The sequence below is a fragment of the Vespa velutina genome, chromosome 18 (assembly GCF_912470025.1).
Source record: "Vespa velutina chromosome 18, iVesVel2.1, whole genome shotgun sequence".
Lineage (NCBI taxonomy): Eukaryota > Metazoa > Arthropoda > Insecta > Hymenoptera > Vespidae > Vespa > Vespa velutina.
The window spans coordinates 4,151,439-4,171,829 of record NC_062205.1 but is presented as its reverse complement, the minus strand read 5'-3'; the positions used below and the strand labels follow the sequence as shown (position 1 = coordinate 4,171,829).

The 20,391-nt window shown below is 39.4% G+C and overlaps 5 protein-coding genes across 15 annotated transcripts in view; 3 read left to right on the top strand and 2 right to left on the bottom strand.

Annotated features, from left to right (window-relative positions):
- Positions 1-12,329, bottom strand: part of LOC124955305 (phytanoyl-CoA dioxygenase, peroxisomal-like) — a 25,490-nt gene extending 13,161 nt beyond the window's left edge. For 3 of the 4 annotated variants that reach the window (XM_047509546.1, XM_047509548.1, XM_047509547.1), the window contains exon 1: positions 11,543-11,604. In XM_047509546.1, the coding sequence (XP_047365502.1) occupies positions 11,543-11,589 (47 nt within the window). In that variant the 5' untranslated portion in view covers positions 11,590-11,604. Of the gene's footprint in view, positions 1-11,542; positions 11,605-12,176 lie in introns of those variants that run through there. The other variant, XM_047509549.1, reaches the window with a different exon arrangement.
- The window catches only part of LOC124955298 (beta-3 adrenergic receptor-like), a 24,244-nt gene extending 11,742 nt beyond the window's left edge, over positions 1-12,502 (top strand). The window contains exons 4-11 of one of the 2 annotated variants that reach the window (XM_047509519.1): positions 930-1,067; positions 1,234-1,540; positions 2,573-2,821; positions 2,997-3,228; positions 3,292-3,537; positions 3,826-4,145; positions 4,582-9,642; positions 12,281-12,502. In XM_047509519.1, coding sequence (XP_047365475.1) covers positions 930-1,067; positions 1,234-1,540; positions 2,573-2,821; positions 2,997-3,228; positions 3,292-3,537; positions 3,826-4,145; positions 4,582-4,896 — 1,807 coding nt within the window. In that variant the 3' untranslated portion in view covers positions 4,897-9,642; positions 12,281-12,502. Of the gene's footprint in view, positions 1-929; positions 1,068-1,233; positions 1,541-2,572; positions 2,822-2,996; positions 3,538-3,825; positions 4,146-4,581; positions 9,643-12,280 lie in introns of those variants that run through there. The other variant, XM_047509520.1, reaches the window with a different exon arrangement.
- LOC124955297 overlaps positions 1-20,391 on the bottom strand; it is a 35,854-nt gene that overhangs the window by 10,850 nt on the left and 4,613 nt on the right. For 2 of the 3 annotated variants that reach the window (XM_047509516.1, XM_047509515.1), the window contains exon 8: positions 17,666-20,391. In XM_047509516.1, the coding sequence (XP_047365472.1) occupies positions 20,180-20,391 (212 nt within the window). In that variant the 3' untranslated portion in view covers positions 17,666-20,179. Of the gene's footprint in view, positions 1-17,665 lie in introns of those variants that run through there. The other variant, XM_047509518.1, reaches the window with a different exon arrangement.
- On the top strand, positions 11,104-18,338 carry LOC124955301 (scoloptoxin SSD14-like). Of its 5 annotated transcripts, none has more exons than XM_047509534.1 (10): positions 11,104-11,314; positions 11,610-11,815; positions 12,551-12,787; positions 12,965-13,188; positions 13,528-13,720; positions 13,786-13,986; positions 14,070-14,319; positions 14,411-14,604; positions 14,707-14,947; positions 15,090-18,338. In XM_047509534.1, exons 1-10 carry the CDS (start codon positions 11,282-11,284, stop codon positions 15,351-15,353), a joined length of 2,043 nt encoding a protein of 680 aa, XP_047365490.1. In that variant the 5' UTR covers positions 11,104-11,281; the 3' UTR covers positions 15,354-18,338. The 5 variants fall into 5 exon arrangements, with proteins under 5 accessions (XP_047365490.1, XP_047365492.1, XP_047365494.1 ...); XM_047509536.1 differs by having other exon boundaries at positions 11,105-11,314; positions 12,601-12,787; XM_047509538.1 differs by having other exon boundaries at positions 11,106-11,314; positions 12,691-12,787.
- LOC124955310 (nuclear protein 1) lies at positions 18,240-19,439 on the top strand. The gene is made up of 2 exons (XM_047509561.1): positions 18,240-18,481; positions 19,051-19,439. Exon 1 carries the CDS (start codon positions 18,259-18,261, stop codon positions 18,469-18,471), a length of 213 nt encoding a protein of 70 aa, XP_047365517.1. The 5' UTR covers positions 18,240-18,258; the 3' UTR covers positions 18,472-18,481; positions 19,051-19,439.

Here is a 20,391-nt window from a genome sequence, read left to right as displayed (position 1 = left end):
AACAAGTAGGAAGTTTCGACGATTGTTTTTCTAACTTTTCGTTCTCTTTTTTGCTCCGTTCCCGTATATTACTCGAAATATCAAGTCAAATATATGCATACAACATTTACAAGGGTTATTTGCAATCGGTAAAGCTTCAAGTAAAATATTAGAAAATAATTTGATCGGTATTTCCTCGGAAAATATCATAAATCATAGCTTTTTCAATTTATCGTATATAGTAACCTCGCTCGTAAAAGCCTTTTAATGACCGATAAATCTAGCTCCGTTTTATTCTTCAAGCACATTGGCTCGTCATATGAGACCGATATAAAGGACAACAAGCTCTTCGATACGACATGTCAATAATGACATTCCGCGGATCCGATCCTTTTGTCTTTTGCGCTGTCAATCGGCACAAAAGCGGTTTGCCGTTGATAAAGAGTCCTATTTTATCCAACTTTCTTTACTCAACTCGTCATTCCATTACAGTGAAGAAATGGGAAAGAGTGAGGTCTTTTAAGAGAGCGAGAGGAAGAGAAAATGTTACCATTCGACATAATTCTTTCGATTTCGTAGCAATAAAAAGGATCGTATGACCCATTTATCAATAACGAGAGACACATTTTCGCTCGATTCTTTATAAAGCGACGCGTATACCAATTTGGCCGTATCAAAGTTAATGTTTAATAATAATTTAAAAAGTTGAATCAAATTATCTTATAAGAGTTTGTTTGAAATCGTTATAAAAATATATTTACGAAGAATTGATAAAAAGTATTTCAACGTTATGAAACGTTAATGGTATTCCGTTTTAGCGGAAAAATAAAAATGGCTTATTAACCGGAGGAAAATTAAAAGGAACCCTTAACGCGGACGTATCGATAACGTGCGAATAAAAAGGCGAAATATTCAGACTCAGGTTTGACTCGGTATTCCCGTTTTAACAGATATTACGCTATTGCCGCGCCATTGCATTACGCGGCACTGGTATCACCCCGACGAGTGAACCTCGGTTTGGCAGCTTCCTGGACGGGAGCCCTTCTCTTGTCTCTACCACCGTTCTCCGGCCTGGTACCACCTTACAGGTTAGAGTATCGGTATTATTCTTCTCTCTTTTACATATACCTTAAAGAAAAGAAAGAAAAAGGAAGAAAAAAAAAGGGAAAAAAAAAGAAAAATCAAACTTTAAGAAAGGAAAATCTTTCGATTTCTTAAAAATCCTCCTAAATTGCCCGACCGTCATTCCGATAGATACAGTCCAGGCTTAGGCTGTTGCGCACCAGATTTTGGAAACGGAAGTTGGGGTTCCGCAGCTGCACTTTACGGCGCGGTTTACGCGATTCTCGGCTTGGCATTGCCGGCGATTCTCGTGACGGTCTGCAATTTGCGAGTCCTCGGTATAGCGCGTTATCATCGGCATCGTATCGCTAGTGCAATCTACGAGGTCACATTAAGCGCCCAAGTGACCATCACCCATCAGCGAAATCCATTTTTCGTGCCCACGGTCACGGCACCCTCGGCCGGTGGCCCTCCTCGTTTTCATAGCGCTGCGAGCACGGTTCGTACATACGTATATTTCTATTTATGCACTTGTATGCCTTTTGTGTGTGTGTGTATGTGTGTGAGTGGGTGTGTATAAGGACACGGTACCTCGTAAAGATTACGTTCGACAAGCTAATATATTCTTCTTTTCTCCTTAAATTCGTACCGTTCATCCATTTATCCGAAATAAATAAATGAGATCTTTTTAAAGGGGATTATTATTGTGCAATTCAATATCACCGCATTCGGTATCACCTTGGGACAATAATGCCCAGGACTCATTTGTATTTATATTAACGTTTATAGGCAAAGGTCGGAGGTAACGAGGCTCCGTTATTATTATTACGGACTAGGGTACCGAATTCTCGATGCTCGATGGGCAAACGTCGAGACATCTCCGTCCTCGTCTTATCGCCGGATGTATAAATATAACTCTCTCGGTATCGGAGGAGTGAATCGATCGAAGAAATAAAGTTTCGTATTAAAGTCGAATATAAAATGAATATTATCTGTTATTTGTTCAGAACGAGCCGGAATAATAAACGCGTACGAAGATATTAGTTCGGTATCTAGGCTAATTCGTCGTTCGTTTTCGAACTAGATCGACGGAATGTGCGACCGCCTCGAGAAAGAGATCATTTTGATGATGTTTTACCGGCGCGAGATAACGCCACGTCACGTCGCTTTAATTTTATCAGTATGATTAGGTGTGAAATGAAAAACAGGTGTTCATATGTTATTTAATTTATCGGTTTATTAGACATAAGCCGTTCTCGTGATATTGGACGTGAATAAAAATAATTTGATTCGTTAAAAATTTACGTATTAACGTAATTTAACGTAAATAAAATTTTTAATTGTCCTTTTTAAAGAGCGATCCATGTTCCGTCAATCCGTCGATTCCTATCAGTATCCGATATATGAATAATAAATAGCGCTTTCCGTTCCAATAAGAAAATTTATAATCGCGCAAAATTATTGCGATCGTAAGGGAGAAAAAAGGCAAGATAAAAAGGAACGTTCGGCCGAAGAAAAGAAAAACTTTTAGGTGATGCAACTAGTCGGTTCGCTCTATTTGCTGTACTTTCCCTACTGCGGATTTATACTTTGGGAATCCTGCGGTGCCGGCGATCAAGATCGTCTCCAGGGGCATCCTCGACTAGCCTCCTTGGCATCTCTCCTTCTTGCCTGTTCTCCGCCGATCAACGGTCTCCTCTACGGTCTGAAATCGCAAACTCTGAGACGATCCGTGCAAAATTATTGGCGAAAAAAGGCGACCAAGTCCGAATTGCAACAGGTAATTGTAAATAGTTATATCGCAGGGTGATATAAGCGCGACCAATAATAACGATCAAAAAATATCTAGAGAAAATGCCTTGGTCATAAACGTTAAATCACGCAATCGATATTACGCAATTGAGAATCCGTGTACGTGTTTCACTTGAATTTTGTGTGGTATTTGAAATTTTTAGGAGATACAGGCAAGAACGCCTAGCGTGGCGGGCTCGAGAAGACCGTCGGGAAGTGGTACCGGATCGTTCTTTCCATTTCCTCCGTTACAACGACGCCTCAGCGAAGCTCTATTGGCGATTGGTAACTGCAGATCGGGAAATAGCATCGAACACGGTAATCTCAATTATCATCGTACGAGATTACAGCCTGCGGCTTCGTGTAACACGCTTAGAGTACCATCGGCGGAATCAGGTAAAGAATCAAAACATTTTCAAAAGATGTTTAAAATGAAATCTCACGATCATCGATTCGAAGGCGAAACTGGGAAATTGGTGAGGTCCAGTGCTAGCGCGGCGAGTCTAATGGGGCCGCATTATCGAGGCGATTTCGCAACGGGCAACGAGATTGGAACTGGTTGTTCCATCGGTATGAACGAAACGCCCAGACAAAGTCCAAGGATTCTTATAACGCGTGCTTGCAGCGAGGAGAGCCAAAACGGTGGGAGTCCTCTTCTTCGTAAATCTCATCCCTCAAACTCGGCCCATCATCCACCCTGCGAAAGTACATATCGTTTCTTTCCTTTTCATTTTCTTATTTACCCAGAGTAATCGAGATGGAATTTGTCTATTTCGTACAAGTAGAACATAGCCGTTCATTTAATTTATTTTTCTCGTAATAACGATGTAAATAATGATAACGAAATCGATCAATTATATACTTTCATTTGCCGTCGATCTTGGCCTATTGGCAGGCAACGGATATCTCGATTATTTTCTTTCCCCGACTGCTCTCTCTCTCTCTCTCTCTCTCTCTCTCTCTCATTTTCTACTCTTTGACGATTCTATCAAGAACGTAGATGGAGATATTGTAGTACCGGAAGCGATAGTAGCACTGGGAGCAGCGAAACGAACGTTTGGACGACTGGCGTTGTTGCTCACAAAATGGGGAAGAATAATTTGAAAAATGTGACGGACGTTTGGCCGGCGAGCCGACGATTGATACGCGTGAGAACTCTCGAGGAGGATTCACTTTCAACTGGCATCAGGCCGAACAACAACAACAATAACAACAACAACAACAACAACAACAGCGAGAGTAGCGATACGACGGATAACACAGCGACGACGACGACGACGACGACGACTTTACCGATCAAGACGCAAATGTTCGTAAGTAAAATATCATTCCTTTTGTTCGTTCCGTTCTCCACTCCAATCGATGTCGAGAATAGAAGAAAAAAGAAGAAAAAAAGAATAGACCAGGAGATACATATGAGGCCGTCGAATCGATCTAGTTTCTTCTTACGACTCTCCCGACTATTCGACCGATTACGATCTAACTTTTTTCTTTCTTTCTTTCTTTCTTTCTTTCTTCCCTCTTCCAAGGGAAAAAGACCACGGAACGATCCCCATATTAAATACGCATACGCGTACGCATATACGTATATTAATGATATCATGTGGTATTTACGTAAAACGCGATCAGCCGAGAGTTGATTCAATGTTCGTTGCCGCAAATGTTCGGCTAGCGAGTTTTGAACGAATCATTTAAATATCACGATGCATATCATGCAGTGCATTAAAAATCTGTATGATCTACACGCAGGAGGACGGAGAGGAGGATATCGATACGAGGATGAGAAAGGGATCGAGGAAAAATGAAGAGAGGAATCAAAGCGAGAGCGAGAATAGTTGGAGCAGCGTCGAAGAGATCGAAACGAAAGAGGTGATTGGAAAAAGGGGAGAGGAAGAAATTGGTCGAAAGGACGAGGAAAAAAGATCGAAGAAAAGAGAAAGGTCGGGAGCATCTCGCAGGAGGAGAAGAATAAAGCAGGGGGATAATTCCGACGTGTCCGAAGATCGAGATGACGTGGCGGCACAAATGAGGCCACTCTTATTGGATAGATCGTTTCATCCGTAAACCCCGCGATTTTTTTTCCCCCGATTCGTCTAAGTTTGGAACTAAAGACGGAACTGTAAAGACCGGCAGAATAGTTATCGACTGATCGACGACGATAGACGGCGAATTCAATGTGAACGATACGAGGAAAATGAATCCGTTTAATCGCAACCCACGTTATTCCTTAACGCACAAAAACATCGTTATTCGTTTCCCTCTCGCATGACTGAAAATAGTATATCGATCGATCCTATACGGCTCTATTTATTTTATCTTATCTCAATGAGAGAACGTTGGATGTTCGTCGCGTACGTTGTCTCCTCGAAAGTCGTCTTTTTCTCAAATATCCTATATTTCGAACGTATAGCTCGTCCAACCGGACCGATATACCTATATATTATTTATTCAATTACGATTGAACGGGTCTTTTGAAGAAATCGACTTTCGATCATATGAAAAAATCGTCGAAAATTTCGGCTTCGGCCTATTATCGAATGCATCGTCCTGGAAATGATGTATTTCTTCCTGTCCAGCATCGGGAGAGTAGGCGAGAGCGATCCCGATGGCCTCGACTTTCTCGAGGAAAGTACTATAAACCGATATCTCTGTGCGTCCTCGTCTTTGGAACGCAAAGAAAATAAGAACGAATAAGTAGGAGTTTGAGAGAAAGCGAACGATCTATAGTTCCTATCGTTCCTAATCGTTAATCGATCGATTGTACACTATATACTTTTGCTCTTTTCTTTTTTTTTCTTTCCTTTCAACGACTGCCGCCTCGTCAAGAAAAAGAAAAAAAAGTATCTGTATCAAGATACGTAACACAGTCGACGGATTATTAATCGAGAAAGTATTCCGATTGGAAAGGATCTTCTATAATAGATTATAGAACATTACCTTGAGATCTTGATAAAATCGTATATATCGTCTATTATCGGTGCGCTTTAAGCGCTAGTAGCGAACTCTTCCTTCCTTCCACGTAATCGAATATCAGAGAACGATAAGACAATAGAGGAGAAACAATAGCTATTGGAAAGTTCCAAATCATTGACCAGTTTGTAGTTGACAAGTGACGTAGAGACATCGTTCCCTATCCGACGAATTCGAGAAGAGGAGTCATTTTTAGACGCTATCTTGATATTACACCGTCTGATCGATGTTCGAGGCAATCGCTTGGCACAAGGTCAAACGATCCTTCTATCGCGTGCTATTAGTCCCTTAATAATCTTTTAATGACGCCTAATATATGTATATGTATGTATGTATGTATGTATGTATGTATGTATGTATGTATGTATATATATGTATATATATATATATATATATATATATATACACACACACATGTTAACTGGCTGTAACAACGTTCGTAATGACTTAAAAAATAATCATTTCGTGTTAGGCCAAAAGAGAGTTTCGTTATAATTGTATTTGCTCGGTCGATCGTTAAACGAAATGATAAGAATTACGTGTTAATGAGAAACTCATGGATGTCGTCGACCTGAATCATCGGCGTAAATGTAATATTCGACTTTTTTCGTAGCTATTAATATTTAACCGAAGAAAGAAGAAAAGTGGCGCCGATACGTTCCTACAGCGAGTCTATGAAAAATATGAAATAAATAAATAAAAAGAAAAGAAAAATAGAGGAAAAGGGAAAAGGAAGGAAAAAGAAAAATGATTTTACGATGAAAATTTTCAACTTTTGAGAATACATAATAGTTCCGAAGAGCGCTATATAACCAACTCTATTTCTAGATATTCCGTCCGTAAAGAGTAGAGGAGCGAATTTTATTGTCCCCCTCCCCTTCCATCTTTTCTTTCTTTATGCTTTTTACTCGATATTATCGATCGCAACTACCGCGAAATCAAATGTCCGTCTATTAACGTCTCTCGCGTTGAAATTATTTTTAGTTTAGGTCTTTATCGAGTTTGGTCGACTCGCGACACGATTTCAATTAACATCGATAATCGAGTTTCGCCTATACATCCAATCGGCGAAACTCGAGCGAGTGATAAGGAAAAGGCATTATTATATTACCGCGAACGTCCCATTTAAAATCAAGAATATGGACCCACTCGATTACTTTTTTTTAAGCAGAGCTAGCCGAAGGAATAAATAGGATGGATTAGAAATAAAGATGCACCTTTTGATAAGCGAGATCGGCAAGTAAGTAAAAAAGAATTTAAGTGCGAGTCCTTAAAAATTAAAAGGTGAAGACCCGACATGTTAGTAGATTATAGACCAGGAAGAATTTTTCGGGAGGATCCTCTGAGACAGAAAAATGTCTCGTCGTGTGGAAAATGGTTCTACGGTGCCGTGGCCGAGAGACGCGCCAGGTTGGCGCCAGGCTACGAGAGATAGGACGGGTTGCGGTTCCTTCTTCGTTCCGGGCGAAAGAAAGAAAGAAAGAAAGAAAGAAAAAAAGTTATCACGAGTACAGGATCTTGAGTTTAGAAAATTTCTACGTCCTGTACTTTGGCGAAAAATTCCGTCGGATATATATGATTGTACATACAAGTGCAAGTAGATAATATAAGTAATAAGAATAAGATAATTAGCTGCGAAATCCATCAAATACTTAGAAAGATCGACGACGTTTCCTTTATATTCCATTCTTACGGTCGCGAATAATAACGAAGCGACTTGAAACGAGTAAATTTTCCTTCTATTTTCGAACGAATATTTCCGACTCGAAAGTAAAAAAAGAAAAAAAAAAAAAAAAAGAAGAGAGAAACGGAAGAAGAAACGCGTCCGGCAGTTTCCGATCTCCCGGCCAGTAGACACACGTTCTACGACGAAAGTATTATCCGCTTCTTGGTCCAATTAAGCAGCGCGACGAGAACGAACGACGATATCGCCAAAGCTGCTACTCTTGCAATGTACCAGTTAGTGTTAGACGTTCGTTCGTTCAGAGACACGATATACCTAACGAGTAGGTATTCGCGAATAATCTTACGCGAGCTAATCCTTTCTCCTCTACTCCACTCCCATCTGGTATTACGAATCATCGAGTTTGGCGTTTGAAAATCCTTATCTGCGAATCGTTATGCGTATCCCTACTCTTGATTATCGATTATCGATTATTTAATCGTTAACTAATCGACGATCGCGGTATGATAATAACGAAGAAAAACAACATCTGTATGTATAGATTATAAATGGCGGTGGAAGGAAAAAAAAAAAGAAAAGAAGAGAAACAGAATCGTACAAAATCGAAATCGTTTGGGATACATCTTCTCTTTCTTTTCCCATTCCCCTTTGTAAAAAGCATTACGACGAGGAGAGAGAGGAGAGCGAGAGCGAGAGCGAGAGCGAGAGCGAGAGCGAGAGAGAGAGAGAGAGAGAGAGAGAGAGAGAGAGAGAGAGAGAGAGAGGAAGGATAAGGAGGGTTGGGAGTATTGACTTTTTCGAAATAAAAATCAACGAAGCGCCGTGCTTGTATCGAACAGCGAGATAGAGCGAGAGAGAAATAGAAATTGTGTCTCGGCTATAGACGGACTTAAGGTACCGAGACGCGTCGCAAGTGGTTCATTATTCTCGCTTCCCCTAATGGCTTCGCTCGGAGCTATTATTCGTTGCAATTATCTCGGTGTGGTCGTAGAATCGAATCCGTCGTCGGTACGTTTCCCGTTGGATCGGTTAAAAAAGAAGAAATAAAGTAAAATGTTGAATAAAAGGATGGTGGAGTCGTTTTTTAACGAATTTGATTTGCGAACGAACGAATTGTAATGTCAATTGCATTGTTTTTGAGTAGAAAAAGAATAAGGAAAGAGCGTTCGCTGATAACGGTTGGCGAACGGTTGGTTTCTTAACGATTTTCTTCATGAATGAATCCTGACGAACGCGAAGCGCCGCGGTTGGTTCTCGGACTCGGAGATATTACCTGTCTGTATACGTGGCTATTCGCTGTCGCCAAACGATGAACCGGTTCAGTGTGGCGCCGACATTTGGGACGATCGTATGCTTTTCGAGAAAGCTATGCTCGATCGGGCCTCGCGATTAATGCCATAAAGCCATCTTTCTCTCTCTCTCTCTCTCTTCCTCTCTGTCTCTTTCTCTCTCTCTCCCTCGCTCTCTCTTTCGTTAGTTCGGTAAAAAATAAGAAAAGAAATAGAAACGGTGGAAAAATTTGTTCATTTGTTTTTCCCATTGTCAAGAAGAAAATCATTTTTCGTTAATTCTCTCGTTATTGCTCTCGCGAGTGTTTTTTATTTGAATCGATCGATTCGTACGTCCGATCGGAAAGACGGATAAATTTGAAGGAGGTCATAAGCACTTGCTTATGCTTTTCTATTCTTCGACGATATAATAAAATTTAACGCAACGAATTCTAGCGATACTATTTTTCTTACTCTCTCTCTCTCTCTCTCTCTCAGATCTTTTCTCTTACGAACAAGTACAGCCCGAGTAGCCCCTATTACATTGATTGTTTCTGCAATAATATTTCATACATGATAATTAGTCGGCGCACGAAAACGGTCCGAAAGAGTTTGAACGAGAGCGACATGCGTAACGAAAATCATCGTTCGTTCGAGCGTTGACTCGATTAACTCGTGATACCGGCTATAAGTACGGCGAACGTACGTTGTTCGAAAGAGAAACGAGAATTGTGAGAGACGATTAGTCGAATTTGTCAAAGTGACACCGACGACCGAACGAGAAGAAGTTTAAGAAAAGAAAAATAATAAGAAGAAGGAGGAAAGAAAAGAAAAGATGGCAAGAAGGAGCAGCCTTATGTGTACGTTCGAACCACCGCAAGAGCCAAGGTAACAAAGTTCTACGATATTTCTATTCTTTTAGGCGGTTTACGATTTTATTTTTATTCGCGCGAAATGTCGTAAATCCAACGACTATCGAACCTATCGTTCTTCCTTTCGTAGACCCATCGTCGCTAAAGGTAAGAATTAAAAAGAAAAACTATATACAGATAGACATACGCGTATAAGCGAATGGAATACTTTTGATCGGTCAATTTGGACCAGATTTGCAAAGGAAAAAATATCGAACGAAATCGAGGGCAATAAAAGAGGTATCGCGTACCCTTCTACTCGTGCAGTCCCAATGACTATCTTTTCAATTATTACAAGACACGATAGGGTAACGTGCAATGATGTTACGTAAGCAATTTATGAGTTACTCGATGATAGGATATTCGTTGTAGCTCAAAAATCTGTAAAAAAGAGAACATTTTTTTTTACGATGAAGCAAGTAATTCTCAGCGTCTAGCAAAATCCAGGAGAAACGTCTATTTCTCTCAAACGTGGTTCAACCGGTTCCTTCGTAAATGAAAAGAAGAAGAAGAGGAAGAAGAAGGGAAAAAAGAAAAGATAAAAGATAAAAGTAGTAGATGACGAGAGAGTGGTCTTTTCGGATCTTTGGAATGAGAAAGAAGAAAAAAAAATCATTCGTCGAAGAAGGAGAAATGATTATTTCTTATTATCGCGCGCGCGAGAGAGAGAGAGAGAGAGAGAGAGGACATTCATTTACCAGGCTCGTCACGACGCGAGAAACGATCGTGGAACGATCGTAGAACGATCGTGGAACGGCCGTGGAACGGTCGTACAGGTTGACGAACCCGCATTCTCTTTCTCCCTCTCCTTCGTTTCTCTTTTTTCCTCTCGAAGCATAAAGGCACGTACTCGCGTATAAGAGCTCGACAACGACGATAACAATGAGAAAGAATTTTGGGAAGGAACGTTCGTTGGACACGTATCGATTTGCATTTTTTGTCGTCATATCCGACGTGGGCTTATTATTATTGCCAGTTCGTTAAAGTCGACGAAACCATTGACTTTTCGTTTCAAACTATTTCAGATTATTTATACGAATGACTAAGTCGAACCATTCCAAAGTTTTAACTTCGATCGAAGATTAAATATGCCGATTAAAGGATTCATTAAAGTAACAACGAAATATAATTGAATTTAATTAGCTTCGCTCGGCAAAGCGTTATAACCCGGCTTATCGTTAGTTAGTGGACTAACAAGACTACTTGCTCGTCTTGTATACAAAGCATGTATTCTCTCCACGTGTCGGCGTGGGTAAATGAATACGCGCGCGCGCGCGCGCGCGAGATAAAGAGAGAGAGAGAGAGAGAGAGAGAGAGAGAGAGAGAGAGAGAAATTGTAACGCAAGTTCCAGCCATACGCATGCTCGGTTCGATTTTTCACGGTCAGCTGATCTCTCTCTCTCTCTCTCTCTCTCTCTCCTTCTCTCTCTCTTCTAGGTCACTAGATGCTTCTGCTGAACGTCGTTCCGCATCCGACGACGTTCGTTCAGTTTCCCTTATACCTGAAATTTTCCTTCGTGTTTCGAGTGCCGAGGTATCATTGAATTCGTCGAAATGGAACGAAATTCTTTGACGACGCGTCAACGAGCTGGATGTAAGTGAGGATGAGACCGTGAATGCAGTGGTTCGAGAGAAAACGAGCATTTCGAGTAAGTTGTCTCGCGAGCCCTAAACCGTCCGTCCGGTATAGTACCAAGATTTTCAACGTTTCATTTGCGATCGTTCGACCTCTTTTCTTAAACGAGAATTTGAACGCTTATTTCGGAACAGCCGTTCTAAGCGTCGATCGTCGAGGAAAGTCGTTTTTCGATGGACGAGAACTGCCGTGGCGCGTTATTTGAAAAGAATCGAGTCAGGTAGTGAGAAAAGTATTTTACCGGACGATCGTATTATCCAGATGAGAATTATACGTAATTTTTCCCATTTTCCGATTTTTCGGTGCAGAGAAGAACGATGACTTCCACTTCGTCGTCCAGTACTACTTCCCTTTGCATAAATGCCAATGATACTCGACGATACTCGAACGACGATATCGACAGATGCGATTACCAAGAAATGGAAAACGCCGGCACGGCCCAACTTTTACCCGCGTACAACGGTTCGCGTGGTAAAACGAAATCTCAATTCCTCGAGATTTTACGCGTTGACACGTGAGTCACGCTTTTGTTTTTTTTGTTTTTTCGAAGAATTTCTTTACTCAGTTTTTCTCCTACGACATTGCGTATATGTTGGATAAAATGATCTCCTACCTTATCGATCGATAGATCAAAGTAAATAATTATATCGTTGAAATAAATGACGATGGGTGGCGCTAAACGAACGTTCTCTTCTCTATTCTTTTTTTGCGAGATTACCGTTAGTATTGCGACATATGTATGTCACTTTTCGTGGCAATTGTTTGTATTTCTCGAAAATCGTCTGAAAATCGTTAGGAAGATGGAACGAATAACGATGGAGAACAACTATTGGTAATAATAAGTAATAGAAGATAATGATATAAAGATTACATACTCTGATTGTGAGAGATGCACGAGACGACAGTCAACGCGATAGCTAATCCGTTGAGAAACTGAACATTACTCTTTCGATGGTCTAAAGTCTAAAATCTTTTATAGTCGTACCAACGTACCGTGGCGCTGGTCTTTCTGCTAATAAAGATATGGCGAGGAAAAACAAGAAACGAAAGAAAGAACGTTGGAAATGTAACACGATATGGCGTTTTGTCGGCAACCTGAATGTGGTGTGAAAAAAAGGAGAAAAGAAAAAAAAAAAAAAAAAAAGAAAAAAGGAAAAAGAAAAAAGAAAAAAGAAAAAAAAAAAAGAAAAACTAAACGAACCACTCGATCTCCAACGGTTTGTCTGAATGAATGGTTATAATCTTTCAGATCTCGTTTTCGCACGAAAGGTGTGATCATAATTGGTATCGTGGTTGCAGTGATCCTCAAAATAATCATTGCCGTCGGTCTTTACGCCATCCATGACAGTTTAAGATATCGCGAAAATGAAGGGATTCTATTTCCACCAGATCCGGAGAACAACCAGCCACCTTCTTGGAGCAAATTGAGGGTTTTTAAACGCGGCGCTGTTTGTGCCGATGGTGCGCCATGCGCCCTCATTGGCAAGTAGGTAGAACAAAAGGATATTTTTTTGTTTCTTTTTTTTTTTTTTTTTTTTTTTTTTTCATAATTATATAATCGTAAAGAAATATTTTGAAATCGCACAGAGATATGTTACATCTCGATTTTACTTTTGTTTGTTTTTTCTTTTTTTGTTTCACCAACTCCCCATCCCCATAAAAGAAATATCTTGGAAAGAAATGGCTCGGCGGTGGATGCAACGATCGCCTCTATGATCTGCAACGGTCTTGTAAACATGCAGAGCTTGGGTCTAGGTGGTGGATTTCTTATGACGATTTACGATAAAGCCGCTGGCCGAGCTTACGTATTAAACGCAAGAGATAGAGCTCCGTTATTAGCGAACGCGACTATGTACGCTGGTAAACCGGAGCACGTTTCCTCGATCGGTAAAAATCATCTTCGCCGTTCTTCTACCATATACACGTATTTAACGCGTCGCGTTCATAACGTGTCGAAATTCATTCTTGCTCGCTAATCGATCGAAAAAATGAATGTTACGTTAAGAAGAAACATTAGTTAAATTGTATGCTCAAAAGGGACCATTTAATTTGCAGCACATTTTTATTGATTGGACACCGTTATATAACTATTTTACTATCGTAATAAGTTGAGCGTTATCTCGATATACGGAATTATAATCTTCATCTTAAAGAAAAGAAACGTATTGAAAGATATGAATTGGCGTCGTCTACGTTATTACGACGTATTATTGTAAATTATTTTAGGACCCCTTTCCATTGCCGTGCCCGGTGAATTGGCCGGTTACGGGGAAGCTCATCGAAGATTTGGCAAATTACCATGGGCAGATCTGTTCGAACCAAGTATAGAACTGTGCGAAAAGGGTTACACGTTATCCAAGATCCAGTACGATGGGTTTGGATATAACGAAAAGAATATTCACACGGATCCTACCTTGAAGTAAGTAAAGCTTTTGGCGATCATTCCTGGCGATGATTATTTAACGATATCCTTAAATCTATTAGGAGACTATTCGTCGATCCGAAAACAAACAATTTCATCAAGATCGGTTCGATCGTAAAACCGAAAACGCTCTGTGAGACGTTAAGAATAATCGCTAAAGAGAATGCCTCGGTATTGTACAACGGTACACTCGGTCGGATGGTCACCGAGGATTTGCAAAAAAGAGGCAGTATCATCACCATGAAGGATTTCAATGCATATCGGTACGTAAATAGAAGTTCACACAGGAGGATCCATGTGGACGATCGTGGAAGAGTTCTATTAACGACAGAGTTATATTTCTCAGTGCTACGTGGGAGAAACCAATCGAGGCAGAATTTTCCAATGGAATAAAACTATTTACCCCGGGAGCACCGGGAAGTGGAAGCTTGCTCGATTTTATTCTAAACGTTTTCGATGGCTTCGGATTTACGTCGAACAGTCTGTCGGACTTAAACTCAACGATCCTAACCTATCACAGAATGTTAGAAACTTACAAATACGCCTATGCCTTGCGAGGTAACATGGGCGATAAGGATTTTGTGGATATGACGGAAGTACGCTTCTTATCTAAATAATAATATGTAATATACGAAGGAAGAAATTTTCTTTCGATCCGAACGCCGATTGACATATCGTTATTTACAGTTGAACAATAATTTAACGTCGAAAGATTATGCGAATCAAATAAGAATGAAGATAGAGGACAGTAAGACTTGGAGCGATCCGAAACATTATGGGGCTTCATTCGACGTCGGTACCGAGGATCATGGGACGGCGCATCTTTCGGTTATAGGGCAAAACGGCGATGCCGTGTCGGTTACCAGCACGATCAATTATTAGTTCGTACCAATAACATCCATATCGCTTCGTTTCTTTCGATAATAAATATCGACGAAAAAATTTTCCATCCGAATTATCTGTAATTATTAATTTTTTTATAGCTTCGGAAGCGGAGTGACGAGCGAGAGAACTGGTATTCTATTTAACAATGCAATGGACGACTTTGGGATACCATCGAAAACGAATTACTTCGGGGTTCCGCCCAGTCCTAACAATTATATAGAACCTGGAAAACGGCCCATGTCCTCGATGGTACCTACCATCTTGGTCGACGAAAGTGGAAACGTTAAGATGGTCGTTGGTGCCTCGGGTGGGACTAAAATCACGACAGCTGTCTCTCAGGTGCGATAACGGGGGTTTCTCTCTTTCTCTTCCCTCCCCCGCTCCGCTCATCGGATCGTCGTAAGGCGATCGATAAAGAGTCCATCCAGCGGCTCTATCTCGAAGATAAAATGGAATTTAATCGAATAAAACTTTTTCCTAGGTTATCGCCAAAATTCTATGGATGGGAAATACGGTTAAGGAGGCCATCGATGCCCCAAGAATACATCATCAGCTGTTTCCGGGCGAAGTGGCTTACGAGTATGGTATACCCAAACGGGTGATCGACGGTCTGAAGAATTTGGGATACAAAACCTCACGTTATAGGGAACGCGGTAGCGTGGTATGCGTAATATTTTGCCATAACGGTACCATCTATGCGAATGCGGACTATCGAAAGTGTGGCGATGTTTATGGGATCGATTGAACGATCTCGGCTGAACGAACAAACTCGCGCAGTACTTTTGTCATGAAAAAGAGAAAACGCACGAGTCGTTTTCTAATAAAATTATTTACAATTCCAATAAAAAGTTTTACACGCTATCTTCGTTATCTATCATACTCCTGTCGATCGCTATTTGTTCCTATAAATATATCACGAGTTTGATCCATTTGAATTAACATTGACATAAGAGACACTTCTTTGACAACAGTTTATATACCGAACGCTCGGCATCGTACAAATGAAATTCAATTGCGACTGTTGTTGTTCCTCCAATGAGGATAAAAAATAATCGATATACCTGTAAGGAAGTTGATAAAAATAAATATGAGCTGCTGGCGATGATGTCCTGTTTCGAAGGAAGAAAAAAAGGAAAAAAAAAAGAGATGAAAGAAGAAATACGAATAACGTTATGGCTATTCGACCGGAGACTTTTTTCTTTCTTTTTCTTTTCTTTTTTTTCTGCCGAGTTCGGGAGACACGTCATTTCTTCGTCTACACCTGCGCCCGATTCGTTCGTTAACGATGAATGCGTGCCATTTTTGTTTTTTTTTTTGCATAAGGTCATAGTAAACGAGGCCGTTTAATTCCTTCCGACGTCGATTGCGTCTACTACTTCTGAATTAGCTCTCCTTCATAGTATCTGTCGGTACGATTGAGAATTACTTGCGATTCCTATGCTTTCGAGATGCCACGTAAATTGTATGATTTGTATATACTTGTAAGACGCACGGTCCGTTTATCTTGGTCAAACCAGTTTCCGTAGTGTTTAATCGTTTCACGGTTAATGTTATCGTCTTTGTTCCCCGATCGATTAACGGTATTATTCCCTACACGCAATCTCTCTGTGTACGTGCACTCTCTCTCTCTCTCTCTCTCTCTCTCTCTCTCTCTCAACACGTCCCTCTCCTTTTATCTACCAATCCGTTTTAATTATGATTCACGCAGAGGGAAATCGCTATCCTTTCTCGTCTCAGCGAGCAAATTTACCGCAAATAAAGTTGAAGAAGAGAGAAGGAGAAAAGTGATGGACTTTGTATACCGATCGTCGCCGTTGTCAGGAGTTTTGCAAAGATAGTAATTTAGCCCGTACACGAGGATTAAGATACGACTCGAAGTACTTTGGCCTTGGGCTTAAAAACGGGAATTGCGTTGTGACACTCTCTTATCTCGATCTTTCAATGTAAATAATAATATTATTATAGTATCGTTCGCGCGTGTCGATTAGTCATGCCATTGCTGAAATATAACAAATGTCTTTTACGCACCTTTCATGTGTAATTTATACTATACGTATGGTCAAGGATCTTGGGCATATTTCCACGCGACAGAAGTTAATTAGTAAATCTTCTCTCATCCTCGGTGCTTCCTTTCGAATGATTTGCATGATAATCGAAATTAATTGTATTATCTTAACATTATATGGCAATGAACTAAACGCATATGTATACCTCGTTAAATAATGTCACATCTGGAGAAATATTTTTACGATAGTCATTATTCAAAATGAGTTAACGCCGTTCGATAAAATTATAATAACTATTTGCCAATTCTTTTCGTCGGCTCAACGATCGTTACATTATAATTCCATTTTATAATATAACCTCGAACGTGTTTGACAAAAATTTGCGTTCCACCGGAAGTCTATCAATTCAAAGAGCCGCGTAAATTCAAACCATGGGCGGGAAGGAGGAACGATCGATGATGAGTTGCAGTAGCGCCCGGATATTTTCCAATTCGTAACGTGTTACATACAATCTATTTTTGTGTTCTTTCTTTTTAATAATTCTTTTCGTTCGTGTCCAAACGACATTGGGATATTTCTACGCTATACCTATATCGAATTTCGTTGAACGATTTCTACGAGAAAATCAAACGAAAAAGAAATAAAAATTATGGTCTATTTTTCGTTATATTCTCAATGAGAACGAATAAAGCTCGAACGTATTATCGAACGTTCGTAATTATCTTCGTACGACGATTATTGAATCGATAGGAAAGCTTATGTATAGTGATGCAACATTTACGTATTACTACGGATAACAAGAAATATTTGTAGAAGAGACTTCGTATTCTAGAATTTTCCCCGCGTAATGGAATAAGATACGTGTGGGATACGTATTGTACTTTCGATAAGGATAAAAGAATCTCGACGCGTAACTTACTAATGTTTCTCAAATAATCGTACTTGATAAAGTGGAAAAAAGAAATTATATATAGGATTATAGGTTTTCCTATAATCGAACGAATATACCATCTTTTTTGACAAGATCGCAAAAAAAGAAAAGGGAACATACGTGTATATGCGAAATACGATATTGCATATAGGATGATAAATATCGCTACGTATCCGTGCGGTAACATCAGCGGCACTAGCGCACCTATTCTCTCCGAATTGTACGCGAATAAAAAGTATCGAGAAATTTTCTTTTCCTAATTAAACCGATTAAATCTCTCCCAACACACGCACACGCACGCACGCACGCACACACACACACACACACACACACACTCGCTCTCTCGTTTTTTCACGTAAATCCACGTTAGCGATTCTTCAGGCGAACACGATAAGCGAAAGAATCTAGTCTCTAGTCTAGTTTACGATGAAAATGACGAAAAAGAGATAAAATGACAGGGCTTTGTTATGACGTTATACGTTACTGCGAATCACGCATGCGCAAAGCCGTTCTAGCGTATCCTATAAAAGAGGTGCTCGCAAGAACGTCATAGAAATTAGTATCGAATCGAGCGTAGACTCGGTACGATCAACGCATAAGACGGTGGAATTTTTTTTCTCCAGTCTCCCTCTCTCTCTCTCTCTCTCCTTGAAGTCTCCGCTATTACGCACTTTTCAAAGTCTCTTTTGTGTGATACAACAAAAGCAGAAACTATGTCCGATAACTACTACGTCGACGAATACGAGCACTTCAATTACGATTACGACAAGCACATTTTCACCGGTCACGGTGGCAAACAACGATCAAAACGCGAAGCCGACGCTCATACCAATCATTTCGATCCGAGCGGCCATTCCAGAAAGATCTTAACGAAGCTCATGAATTCCGAACATAACAAAAGGCAACAAGGAAAGACCAAAGCGTAAATAGATTTTGGTAAATATTATTTTATATTCTTTGTCCTCAATTTTTCTCTTATTCCATATACACAAATATATATACGTATATTACGTGTTCGATCAATCGTTGTATATCTTGTTGTCACTTCTTCCCTCGATAACGTTTTATTTTTTTTTCTTTTTTTCTTTTTTCTAACTCTTCTTTCCCCGTCGAATTGACACATTCCAGAATCGCATTACTTTTTCTTAACGTTAGTTTCGAGAAATATTGTCTCTAATATTACGCAATGACTTTTACATTCTCTACCGTTAAAAATTAATAAATCGATCCTCTCTCTGTGTACTGCGTCTTACTTTTCTTAACGCGGCAGCCATTTTAAGTGCATTCGCTTATTCTACGCCCAACATTTTCAAAGAAAACTTTCAATGAATTCTCTTACTTTTATAGCGTGCTAATTTAATACGTCGTTAGTCGTAAGAAATTAATGAAAAAGAAAGCTTTACGCGGCGAGTACGCACCACGTTGTGTATTATGTGCGGCGCTTATATATACATGTACACACACACGTATTTATATTTATATTCTTTTGTTTGCGTTCGTTCCAGGTCTCTCTTTAACACTGACCGCCGCACTTCCGTGGAAGTATAATCTCATCTCAACTTCCATCCGGATATACGGACTCTCAGCTATAAATAAAAACGTTGTCGACAAATGCATTTATTCATCGATCATGACTTCTCTCATTCGCAATAAAATTATTAATAAGATAGTGATATCGGAATAGATTTTCGATTGATAGCTTATGACATAAGTTTCTTTTTTCTTTCCTCTTATTCGGACTACTCTCCTAGGAAAGATATATTATTATTAGATGATGGAGTTTCTATGGTATGTCAAGATCGTTGATCATGTTCGCGCTCGGAGTAGCGTAAACGATCGACATCGTTTGCGTACGTACCATTGATTCGTTCGTGAAAAAAAAAAGAAAAGGAAAAGAAAAGAAAAGAAAAAACAAACGAAAAGATACGAAATAGTTGCGATTTTAAACTTTACTGGTGCTCTCTCTTTTGTAGAGCAGCGGATTCTGGTTTGAACATTAAACGAAACAAACATGAGCTTTATTTTCTTAGCTCGCGTCGTGTCACTTTTCGTCAAATCATCGACGTAGTAGTATATCAATAAGTTTAATTTTTCTCCCCTACAACTTATATAAATGAAAAATCTTTGATACTTAAGTGTGTTATATTATTACGTTAAGATCAGTGTAACAATTGATATAAAACAAAATAAAAACTAATAAAATGGAATATCTTTTTAAATGTTGCATCGCTCTTTGCGTTATTAGGTTATAAATTTAATTTATTTATAAATATATGAACTACACGGTAGAAAATATTACATATGTGGAAAAGAATCTCTTCACTTTTATGTTAATAAGTAAGAAATATACAAATTCCATCCGCTTATTTTTATAGCGAAAAATTAACGTTCCACCAAAACCCATTGGTTTTGCCATTGACTATCTTCCAAAATATTTATTTATACACAAACATTTGCGTCTATATTGCTTAAGTAAAATTATTATAACGATAATACAAATGATTTCATTAAAATACTTGAGAGTATAGAGAAAATGTCCGTATTACGTAGCAAAAGAAAAAAAAAAGTAATAACTTTCATTATAATAATAATCACATGGGTACCACTGACGAGCTAAAATTAATTGCAATGGGATTAAATTAATTTATGCCGAACGAAATCTAATTCTTGCTTTAAAATACCAATTAAAAGGAACTCGGTAGACTGTATCGTTACACTTTTAGGTACTTTTAATAACAATTTTCGCGCATTATCCAAATCATCCTGATGACTTATAATTATTGTTTTTTCTGTCAATCTCGAAGATGGTCGTAATAAAGCTTTGCCACCACACGACGTGATCATAG